This window comes from Haemaphysalis longicornis, unplaced genomic scaffold (assembly GCF_048455015.1).
Source record: "Haemaphysalis longicornis isolate Haplotype H1 unplaced genomic scaffold, Haemaphysalis longicornis Haplotype H1 scaffold_4, whole genome shotgun sequence".
In the NCBI taxonomy this organism is placed as follows: domain Eukaryota; kingdom Metazoa; phylum Arthropoda; class Arachnida; order Ixodida; family Ixodidae; genus Haemaphysalis; species Haemaphysalis longicornis.
Window position 1 is genome coordinate 117,868,424 of NW_027526361.1, and position 11,752 is coordinate 117,880,175.

At 48.1% G+C, this 11,752-nt stretch overlaps 1 protein-coding gene and 1 non-coding gene across 2 annotated transcripts in view; both read left to right on the forward strand.

The window, feature by feature from the left end:
- The window catches only part of LOC144179962 (uncharacterized), a 153,840-nt gene that overhangs the window by 132,648 nt on the left and 9,440 nt on the right, over positions 1–11,752 (forward strand). The window contains exons 4-7 of the mRNA XM_077708377.1: positions 4,962–5,372; positions 6,100–6,253; positions 9,469–9,542; positions 11,276–11,391. Of these exons, the coding sequence (XP_077564503.1) occupies positions 4,962–5,372; positions 6,100–6,253; positions 9,469–9,542; positions 11,276–11,391 (755 nt within the window). The remainder of the gene's footprint in view (positions 1–4,961; positions 5,373–6,099; positions 6,254–9,468; positions 9,543–11,275; positions 11,392–11,752) is intronic.
- Positions 2,191–2,263, forward strand: Trnaa-cgc (transfer RNA alanine (anticodon CGC)). Its single transcript has one exon. It is a non-coding gene; the product is annotated as a tRNA-Ala (tRNA).

An 11,752-nucleotide genomic window follows, 5' to 3' on the forward strand; every position in this document is an offset into this window, starting at 1 on the left:
CTGTGAATCCTTGGTTGGAAGAAAAGGGGTTATTTGTCTACGGGTCCGTAAACTGTCGCTTGTGTAAAAAAGTAGAAACGGTTGAACACATCTTCCGGGATTGCTGGGACGCAGTATTTCATTGGGACATCCTGCAGAGGAAATTGAAAAAGGACCTGCCACTTTCGCCTTACGGCACCTTCCAACGGAAAACGAAGGGGGAGTGCCCTATGACATGATCATGCTCCTATCTCTACATAGTTTGTGGAGAGTTCGTATGGCGGTCAGGCATGCTGATGCCGATGCTAGACCCGTCAGGGAATAGTTTATTGAATGTATAACGTACATCATGGAAGTTTACCGAGCGCAAGTAGACCCACCTGAGTGGATCACAACATTAGATAGCCTCGCATCATCGAAAAAATTTTAGTTCTTGACGCAGCATAAGAGAGGCTGCTGTTTCACATCCATCCACCAAGCGTTGTGTCTGTCGATTGTATCATGTCACAAGCAGGCAATAAAAAAAAAAAGTAAGTAGCTTATCACGTGCGCCTCACATGCGCAAGGTCCCCTGTTCGATCCCGGGCGGAAATAGTTTTTTTTCCCCTTCATTTCAGGATAACAATCAGCACTTTCAACTCTAGAATCCCCCTTCCATCCCCGTTTCCGTGGTGTCTGCGCCCCTCTTCGTTTTTCTTATAGCGCTTCACTGCATGACTGCTACGGGCGAGCGTTCTTTGCAGTTCCATGTCGGATTCAGATATGCCCAGTGCACTGACGGGCCATTCCACTTTCCGCGCAGATTGACGCCATGCGGGCTGTGGGTGGAGGGTGCTCTCCCTTGTGTCTACCCTCGCTTTCCAGAGGGAGTGTGGGCCTATGGCGATTACGCAGTCACGGACAAGGGGGTGGTTCGTTGCCACGCACAGGAGCTTGAAGCTCTGCCAGGTGACGTTCGACGTGGTTCTGAAGCATGCTTGGATTTCATCCCAGAAAAAGACTGCCGTGTTGCTGGCAAGGAAAACTTGTTCTACAGTCTACCGCTTTCCCGCACCCCAGTGGTGCAAGAAGCCCCGCTCCTGCTGACGCGCCATGAATGGCAACACTGCTGCGTGGAAGCGAAAAAAAATCTTCGGTGCCGACTGGGATGGACTAGTGCCTAGCGCGTTTGAGTACATCGTCTCTCCCCTGAGGGACAAATGGCTGACAGTAAGGTTGGGGTGGCAGGGTCTGTGCTACCAAGTTCCAGTAGAGTTCAGTGCTTCAGTGCTTGACGGCAAGCAGGTGCCCCCACAAGAATAGTATCTGCAGTGAAGTTTACGCGCTCGCGATCTCCATGAAGAATCTCGTGATGCGGAAGCCGTACTCATGTGAGGCTGATGTGGCAAGCGACGGCCGCAAGTGAAAGGAGCCTACACATTGGATGGCCGCTTTAAATAACGGGTCAGCTTGCTGGCGGAAATGTAAGAAGCGCTGGACTACGATCTTGAGTTTTGCGTTTATCAATCCAATGCATCCACCCACCACTCTCCAGAACAGATTAGAGCGTCGCATGAGCTCGTGTTAGGACCGCTAGGCAAACACTGCCCACCACCGGTGTAGCCTCTCTATCGACCCGGCATAGATGGTCGTAGCGCGCGCTGCATACAGATTCGCGGGGTAAGCCACAATGTTCCACAAAAGCGACCTTGCGTAAATGGATATGTTGCGGTTCCTCAAGGGGTGAAGCTTCCAATCTGCCACGTCAACTTTTGGTTTCCACCGATGCACCACCACCTGGTCTACGCCTATCTTACCCCTAGATATGTCTCGATGCGGTGCGACCACCGCTTGTTGAAGCACTTGCGCGGTTTCCTTTCCTAGCACCCCTATGAGCCCATGGAAAAAAAAAAATCGAGCGCTCAACGGGCCAGCGCTTCTATGCCTCATTTGACCAATCCCCTTTTCAGGTGTATATACAAGAGAGATTATCGCCGGCTTATAAGTCCCACAGAATTCTACCAGCCTTTGTTACTGTATAGCATGTGTTGCCGTTGTCAATTCTTGCTCTTCGTGTTTTTCTTCATGAATTTACGTTCATTGTCATCTGACTACCAAAACATGTAACCGACACATACGCTGTCATAGCTACTCCCGAATCATGTGTAACCTTCAGCAAAACGTGCATATTTATGTGTACATAAAGTTCTTGTGTAATTAAAAAAAAAACCTGTTTCCGTGGTGTAGCGCTTAGCACGTGCGCCTCGCACGCGCAAGGTCCCTGGTTCGATCCCGGGCGGAAAGAATTTTTAATTTGTTTATATCGGAATAACAGTCAGCACTTTCAACTCTTAGCGTCCCCCTTCCTCCAATAGGAGTGCAGCGTTCTTGGGATGGAGAATATGCCGACACTTAGCTGTGACGTTGTACTGGATTTAGCGGACGGAATGGCTATCGGCTATAATTCCCCATTAGTTCGTCGGCGGCGTACTGTGTGTGTTTGCGCTGAAACTGGGTTGCGACATTAGCCGCCAGTGCTGCACGTCCAGGTGTAGGGAGTTCCCCCGGTTCGGGCATTCGGCTGACGAATGTGTTCCTACTTTTGCGGATAAACTCCGGCAAGGCCAGCGTTTTTCGGACCAAGTTTCGAGGAGAATTGAATGGATGCCACAAAGGTTCTTGATGCGACAGGTTAACTTCTGACTACTTCGGTAGCCCACGCCAGCGGCTCACCTTCGACGTCTGCAGTTACTAGCTCCTCGAGCAATGCTGCACGAGACGTAACTGCTGCCTCTGTGGGGCCTTAGGTGGCATGCGAGACTTCATTTTCATCCTTGGAGCGTGTGCTAGGGATCCCAACGTCCAACCTACTCCGGAGCTGGAGTCTGCTGCTACTGCCGAGCTGGAGTCTGCTGCTACTGCCGTTACTTCGGTGCAAGTGCCGGCGAACGAGGAATCTACTAGCTAAACCGTGGTGCCTTCTACGTCTCAAAGTTCGGACCTCCACTGCCCTAGCCAAGCACCAAAGCTCCCGGCTTCCTTTTCCGTCGGACGCTCCACAGAGTGTGGGCTTTCAAGATCTGCGGATCAGCACCCACGAAGGAAGGCGTCAACGAAAAAAGGAGGGCGTTCTTGATCCCGCTTGCCGCAGTCCGAGGTCAGTCCGAGTGATTCACCTTGTGGCAGCACGAGGCAATGAGAACGCCGAGCCACAGAGCAACACATATATTTAGGACAGAAAACAGGGGCTGACGGGCCGGCGGCAGCTATGCCTGGCCGAACACGCGCCACGAGGCTCCTCACCCTCAGAGTGATGCTTCGTCGTCTTCGGCAATACTGCTACAACCTCCTTCCAGTCCCGTGAGGAGGAGGAGGAGGAGGAAAACTTTATTGTGAGCCCGGTGATGTGGGAGTGGTTCCTTAGTCCAGGCGACCATGGGACGACCTTACTGTCTCAGCCCTGGACACCAGAAGTTGTTGTGCATCCACGCCGGCGCTGGTCGTCAGGTTCTCCCACAGCTAAGTGAGGGGAAGGGAAGTGGGTAAAAGTGGGAGGGCTGGGTTGTGTGCGCACCCCGAGATCATGTGTATGAGGGTACACGAGTTAGAGCATAATTTACATGTGGCAGGGTATTGGATGGGGTACATCCGATGTAGCCAAGTTGGGTAAGGAAAGGTGTTTGTTTGAAGCCTCCGGAGTATTACTTCTTCTGTTTTAGTAAGCTGCGGGTGAGGAGGGGAAAATGTTGTCTTGATGTGCGGTAATGTTGGGTGATGTCTTGAAATGTGAGCAGGGGAACGAGACTTGGTGTTTTCTCAGAGGCCTGGAAGGAGAGTTCGCAGGCTTGTCTATGGGCAAAATTATTGCCCGTTAGTGAGGAGTGTCCCGTGGTCCACACAATGTCGATCTTCCTGTTGGGGGCGTGTTGAGCCAGGAGGTTTCGCGTAGTTGAGGCCACGTAACATGATTAAAAGCTGCGACAGACGGCTTGACAGTCCGTAATTAGAATCGTGGCGGGTGTTTGAGTCATGGCGAGAGCCACAGAAAATTCTTCCGCGGGCCAGACAGATGTGGTCTTGATTGAGGCGCAGGTGATGATCTTGTCTTTAGTGGTTGCTATGGCTAAGTGATGGGAGAGAACAAGTTGACACCTGAAAATCCTGTCCTCTCCAGAATGATCTATTACAGATTAAGCTTCGTAACACTGAATATAAACGGTTTACGTTCCGAGCATAAACAGATAAAACTCCGGCGATTACATTCCCGAACTGACTTTCACTTCATGTCAGTACCCGAGACAAACTCGGTAGTGATGACTTCATTGAAAGAGCTTTACGGCGCTTCCTTTCTGATTACCAGGTAATTTTCACACATTCCGTTGGCCTTTCGGCGGGTTGTCTCTTGCTTCTAAAAAAAGGAATCGCCGTACTCTGCCCTCCGATATCAGGTCGATGTACAGGGGCGGTTCATTGCTGCATGGCGTACAATGGCGCTTAATCGATGTCTATACATTCAATGATAGTGGCCAAGGATGGCATGGCATGGCATGGCAAAACGTTTATTGAGCTTAAAGGGCAGGGGTAGGAGCCAGTTTTTTTTTTAAATGTGGATGAATTTTTGATTCGTGACCGAGCTGTTATATTCATAGGTGACACTACAACATCTATGCACATGAGGATGACTACTAGTAGCATAGGGCAAATCGACGACAAAGCATGTAAATAAGCAATTTCAAACTTGTACAAATGTGTGGTGACGTGTCCTTCAGAGCTCACGTAGGGCGAAATCCTGCAGCGTCGCAATGGTTCACGCCTTACGCGACTTAGTCACATAACCTGTTTTTTTTTTCGCGCATGCGGCTGGTGTTAAGCCGTAGTTTTTATGCGTACGTGGAAACACCGGATTTCCTTTCGCCAACCCATATAAAGCTTCGCTTTAAAAATGCGTTACAAACGTCCCCATACTTATTCCCATTCTCTCGTCCTCTTTTCGACTCCTGCAGCTAGTCCCAACCACAACCACGATGGCGTCGTCAAGCTTGCGGCCAACGGCGACCACCACGAGCCCAACCACCAGCGCTCCCCTTCCTACTGGTAGTTTAACTACGCCGCAGCCTCCTTCGGCCTCCCTGGAGGAGCCCTTCACGGAGTCGAACTTCATCACGGTCGCCGTGGTCGAGGGCACCAACAAGTCTACCGCGTCGGCCGCCTGGTCCACGGGCTACCCGTTCGCGGGGACGACCACGCGTAGGCCCCACTACCGGCCGCCCACCACCACCCGCCGGGCGCAGTCCAGGCCCCCGGGAGGCAGCGGCAATCAGTTCACTGCCGTCCAGGTGGTGACGAGCCCCGTGATCCTCACCACGGTCACGTCCAGGCCCACCTCGGTGGTCGTCAACCACCACATCAGCAGCGTACGTACTACATGCATACCGCTGAGGCATTTCTCGGCGCTTTTCTATTTTTTCCTTGTTATGTTAGTTATTGGAAGGCGTATTGCTCAAATTAAGCGAATAAATTGGGCATGGGTGGGACACGGCATGTCAAGGGTTTATCCAAAATTTCGATTTTGGGGGTGTGTAGAAATTCTCCAGAGGGGTGTTGGGGGGGGGGGGGGTGATGGACAACAGGTAGACCGTCGCATGCGCATGATGGACAACAGGTGGACCATATGTTTAACGGAGTGTCTGCCAATAGACCGCAAACGCAACAGGGGTTGTCTAAAAACTGGTTATATTGGAGTAACTACGCAAATTCAAGGGCGAAAGAGGAGCCAGCTAGCACACAATAAACGTGGCTTGAGATCTATGGGAGAGGCCTTCGTCATGCAGAGGACGCTGCTGCTGCTGCTGCTGCTGCTGCTGCTGCTGCTGCTGATGATGATGATGATGATGATGATGGTGCTAGTTTTAATCGGTATTCCCCCTTTGTGTATGCCGACGGCCGTAAATACGACGCGTTATCGTGTTTAATAGAGTGACGACCAGAGGATAGGAGTAGAATATTACGAGTATAATCATACGAGAACTTGCATAATAGAAAAATTGTTGCAAGGTATCGGCTGAAAGGCGTGTATACGGCTTTGTTTTGCTGTTTTTTGTTCTGGAGTGCGGGTGATCGCCAGCTGGCTGTTTCCGGCAGGTGCCCAGGCCCCGGCCGCCGAGGCCGCCACCCCGGCCACCCCCTCTTGCACGACCACCGCCAACCGGGCCAGTGATGCCACCGCCGCCTCCACGGCCTGCGGGTGGGCTGTCGAGGCCACCACCTCTACTGCCACCACCCGCACCAACAAGGCGTAAGCAGGGGAGGCTTTATACCGAATCCTTATTTTTACACGCACAGTGTCCGGATTAGAACGTGCCAGGATGAGGGTATATGTACCAGTGTGCCGAACCGCAAGAAAAAAAAAAAAAAAAAAAAACCAACCAACCTGTTCAGGTACGGTTCGGGTTCGGGCGAATTCATTTCATTCCGGTTCAGTTGCGGTTCGCTTAAGTCACTTACCGAACCGGTTCGATGAATTGAATTATGAGCTAAGAGAGAGGAAACATTTGGTAGTTTAGGACGACAACAAAACGCGAACAAAAATTCAAACTGAGCATTTTGAATTTTTTTGTGTTTACTTTGATATTGGGAATGCAGTACTGCCGTTTCCCAATAACAGTGCTGAAATTTTCAAGCAAACTCTAAACCAGCGGGCGAGATATTAGGAAAACAGATCAGGTAGTGACGATTTAGCAGCTACTTTCCGGTGCAGACCTTCTGTTGTTCTAGGGACCACGTAAAGCCACCACCAGAGGATATGACAGTGGTATATATTCTCTACCATTTTCTTTTTTGTTGAAATCGAAATCTTCGCTACGAAATCGCCCATCACGCTAACCGTCGAAACCTTGAGTTAGGCGTGCGTATTGGCGCGTTAAATGCCAGCGTTTAATACCAGTGCTGTAGCATTAAAAACCCAGAGCTGCCACGTAAACGCTACCAATAAATTTGATTATTTGGCACTTAGAATAATTTGTTGGTGTCACCTTCTACAGGGTGTAAGCCACAATTTTGTTAAAAGTAATCTTTATTTAACGCGCATTCATTGAAATATTGCTCTGATCACTGGAATACATTTTGAGGTAGCTATCACGGAAGTGTGCATCGCAATGAATATGCAGTTGTTGCCCTTTTCCCCGGATCATCGTTCTGTCCGCTACATTGCGCAATCTTATAACATATGCCATTACAAGTAAAAGGGCAGTTTGGCGAGCGAAGTACAGAATGGACCTGTTTTTGGGGGACGCTCTTTGTTTAGTAGTATAGCAGTATAGTAGTTTAGCAGTATAGTAGTGAGTTGGGTAGCCAGTAAAAGTGTACCTCCGAAAACAAATCTCAGGTTAAATATACAGAACAAGCACAAAGGACGAGCGATGGGCGAATGGAAAAATGGGGGACCAGCCTGCCATTCATGCACATGTTATCCGCTTTAGCGCTGTTTTTCCTTTAAAGACAAAATGCGTAGTGCCTGCACGGTCGAGGGATGCAGCTTTTCGAAAAAGGAATAAGTGCGCTCCATACGCCAACAGTTTTCCCTGCTATATGTATTACTGCATTTATCCGTTAAAAAATGCGAACTTGTCCGCTCTACCGACCTGAAAAACTGACAGTTATACCAAGTGCCTGGCACTCGCCTCGTTTGCACTGACGACACGTTTGGTTGTGAAAGGTCGGACAAAGGAAACGCTCTGTATATGGCAATATCCACATTTTATATTTGCTTATTCGATCTCGCCAATTTTGTGCGTAATATTTTAACAAACATAAGGCGCACTTTCTTCCTGTTATTTTTTTTCTTGGAAACACACCTTTTAAAAACATTGGCGCATTTGATGCCCCGTTGCTATGCCTCTGCTCCGAGGCGCATCTTATGGTGCAGGGCGGCAGAGTAATATAAACCACGTGGGGATATTTACCGTGCGTCGAAATGTCGACACAAGGTAAGTAAGCCAGAGTCACTCACGAGGAAAACCTTAAAAATGTTTACTACTGATGTGTAAAGAGGACTGCCTTTAGTCCTTCCTATCGTATGAAATACATACATACATACACACACACACACACACACACATATATATATATATATATATATATATATATATATATATATATATATATATACATATATATGGCATCAAGACTGCCAGAACAGAGGCCCTCGCTATGCATGTAGCAAATCAGAATAGGAAATGAGGGGCTCGTTGAAAATAACACAGAAATAAGAATTGGCAGTCAAGAAGACCTCGGAAAGCAAAAGGGAGGATGCGGTAGGTCATTGAAACAGATAAATTTGGAAAGAAAGAAAGTGGAGAAAAAATGCCTGCCAGGTGGGATCCGAACCCACGACCTCCATAATACCGGTCTGGTGCGATTCTTTCTTTCTTTCTTTCTTTCTTTCCAAATTCTTTATCTGTTTCAATTACCTATATCTTCCCCTTTGCTTTCCGAGGTCTTCTTCTTGACTGCGAACTCTTATTTCTATATATATATATATATATATATATATATATATATATATATATATATATATATATATATATATATATATATACAGAAAGAAACGCCGGCAGTCTACAACACCAAAGAAGGCACAGGGGAGTGGTTAGACTATTTTTTTTACCGTTAGTGATGTTACATTATTTTTTTTATTATTATTATTAATTACGTGAGCAAGAAAGAAAGAAAAACACGCGCCCAGAGTGGGGACCGAACCCACGCCCACTCTGGGCGCGTGTTTTTCTTTCTTTCTTGCTCACGTAATTAATAATAATAATAAAAAAAATAATGTAACATCACTAACGGTAAAAAAAATAGTCTAACCACTCCCCTATGCCTTCTTTGGTGTTGTAGACTGCCGGCGTTTCTTTCTGTATTTCCTAACGAGCCCCTCATTTCCAAACCCTATATATATATATATATATATATATATATATATATATATATATATATATATATATATATATATATATATATATATATATATATATATATATAGATATATATATATATAGCGGAGGATGCGTTCGCCGACGGCGCGGCCAGGCGGTAACGAGTGTCAGTAAAGTCCGTGAAGTAAGTAGAAAAAATAAGCATTGCCCGCGATCTTTTGCGATTGAAAATGAGCTATAACTTCGATAAAATTCGTGGGAAAGCTGTAGGGCCCGCTTCGGTGTTTCCCAGCGCCCCAGATGCCTTCCACTGTAAATTAAGAGCAACTTCCTCATTGCACCTATGCGCCGCTTCTAGTGACGACCCGATTAAATTCCGGAATTTTTGGTGGCTTCCATGGCATAAATGGTGACTGGTTTTTAGGAGTGGGCAGGAAACATGAAGAAACCTAGCGCATGGTGTACGAGCGGTATATGTATATTTCAGCGGTATTTGCGAATAGAGGAAGATTTTTTTTAGAACGCTGGCACCTATTATTTGAGCAGAGCAATTGTCGTTGTTTGTTTTTCTTTCCAGGCTGTGGTCATGGCGGTCGGGACTCAAGAATAGTGGGCGGACACGAGGCGGCGCCAGGACAGTGGCCCTGGATGGTGAGCGAGATGTCGAATGTTAGAAGTTGTAAGTCGAAGCTCCACGCCCCGAAGCACCGCCTGGGATAGGGGTTACGCCTGTTGCGGAGATTTAAACTGATCAGCTTAGACTTTCTAGAGTTGTTTTAAGTACGCCTTGCTTTCCACACGCGGCGCCTTTGTTTTTAACCTCCGCAAGAATAAAGAAAACAAGAAACAAATGCATACCATGCCTGGGAATCGAACCCGCAGCCACTAGGTGTACAACAGCTGAACTCCGTAGCCAATGGACCACAGTAGAGAGTGCACTACACAGAAGAAATTCGCGCGCAAAATAAGAGTGTCTGGCAGTCTACAAAGTCAGTTTCATATGGAGCCAAACTGCAAATCTGTTTTTTTTTAATGTAGTGTTACATTGGCGAAGGCGTCCCACAACCGACCTCAGATGCCGTGAAGACCGTGAATTCCGTGCCTGGTAGCGTGGGTGAGCGGCTTGCAGGGGAGGTGCCGCCAATTTGTTTAATGCATGGCCAGAAGAGAGTAGCGACAATACGGGAGTTGCGCCCTGGCGTGCTTACAGCATGGCAGTCGAACGGGCAGAGAAACGCTCTCAGTCGAGGCCGCGATGCGAACTAACTCGGCTCGCTTGTGCACAACCAGAAGTCTCAACGGACCACAGCCTTTTGGCCCAATGCGCACGTCACCAAAAAAGTACAAACGAGCAAAAAACTCTCCACAGGTCGCGTGTAGCGTTCGCACAAGGCGGTGGTCCAACGGACGCCAGTGTCAAACACACACGAACGAAAACACTCTTGCAGAGCCGGTGAGGCGATGAATCAGTCGCCGCGGCCGTCGAAGGCCGCTAGAGAGGATTCTGGCCGCGCCGTATTTTGGAAGTCACGAAATCGCTGCAAATGTCTTCCTTTTCCAAGCATAAATGCTTTGCGGGAAAGCATCAATGCATGCTGTCGCGCTGTCGAAGCCCACGCACCTCGTCAATACGCGCACACACACGCGCACACACAGTTGACAATAGCCAAATTCTGATGCGCTTTATAAGGTGGATAGCCAGCTGACGTGGATCTCTGGGGAATGTGGAATCCCGTGTTGAGACGATGATGAGCCACTGTGAGATAACAAAATAATAAAGTCACCGTTCCAAGGTGTTCATTACTGCGGGTGTAGCACGAGAGCGTCCAGAGAAAAAAACCCGGTTTCAAATTTCCCGCTGCGAATACGCAAATGCTAAAAACCGCGTGCGCGGCATAATTTCGCACGCAGAAACACGCCTGATGCCAGAGTGTTTTGACTAATACCTGAGTGTCTATACCACCTTCCTCCTCAGAATTTATGAAATTAAGGATCTGTAATACGGGTTTCTATTATCCCCGGGAGGCTTCAAACGCTCACAAAGGGAACGAAGCGAATCAAGGCGAGGTTGTTAGAACGGCATGGGCAAACCTAGAACCAGAACTTCGCTGCACTTCCTCTCAGAACTATCCAGTAGAGACAAATTTCAATTAAGCACAGACGTACCAAACCAGGGACCGAACACTGCAAAACGGTTTTTTTGTTTTTGTTTTCAATCAAATAATTACTTGCCACATTACTGACCATCATAACACAACACCACAGCAAGATAGGTGAGAACAGCCAAATGGTGCTATCCAAGTCGCGGGATTGCACGGTATTTCTGTTGACTGCTGCTTCACTGTCGCCGCCTGCGCATCCCTGCTACCGCCCATCTTTCGCAGGCTGCCATATTCCTGGAGGGTCGTCGCGGACGTGAGTTCTGGTGCGGGGGAGCGCTTATCAACGAGCGCTACGTCCTAACGGCCGCCCATTGCCTGTCACATCCTTCTGGATTCAGGTACTACGAGCGCATTTGCTTGCCCCCTCTCGCCGCCCCATCTGTACCCCATTTATTTCTAATTTAGTGAAACGCGGTTGCAATCCTTCAGCGCCATCCAGTGTTTAATTTCGTTTTTTCTTACGTCAACAGTATTTGTTCAAACGGCAGTGCGCTGTAAAGACTCAGAACTCGTTCCAGGAAAACCAAACATACGCAATACCTTACCAGGTGGCGCTACTTGCTTCGAGATTTGGGCCGGCGCGCGAAGTTTCAAGGGGTAATAAAGGCAAAATGAAAGTTTGATTGAGTCGCAAGATTGCCTCTTTAGAATCACACTCACACCCCTTTTATCACAAACTTCACTAAAATAACCTATACA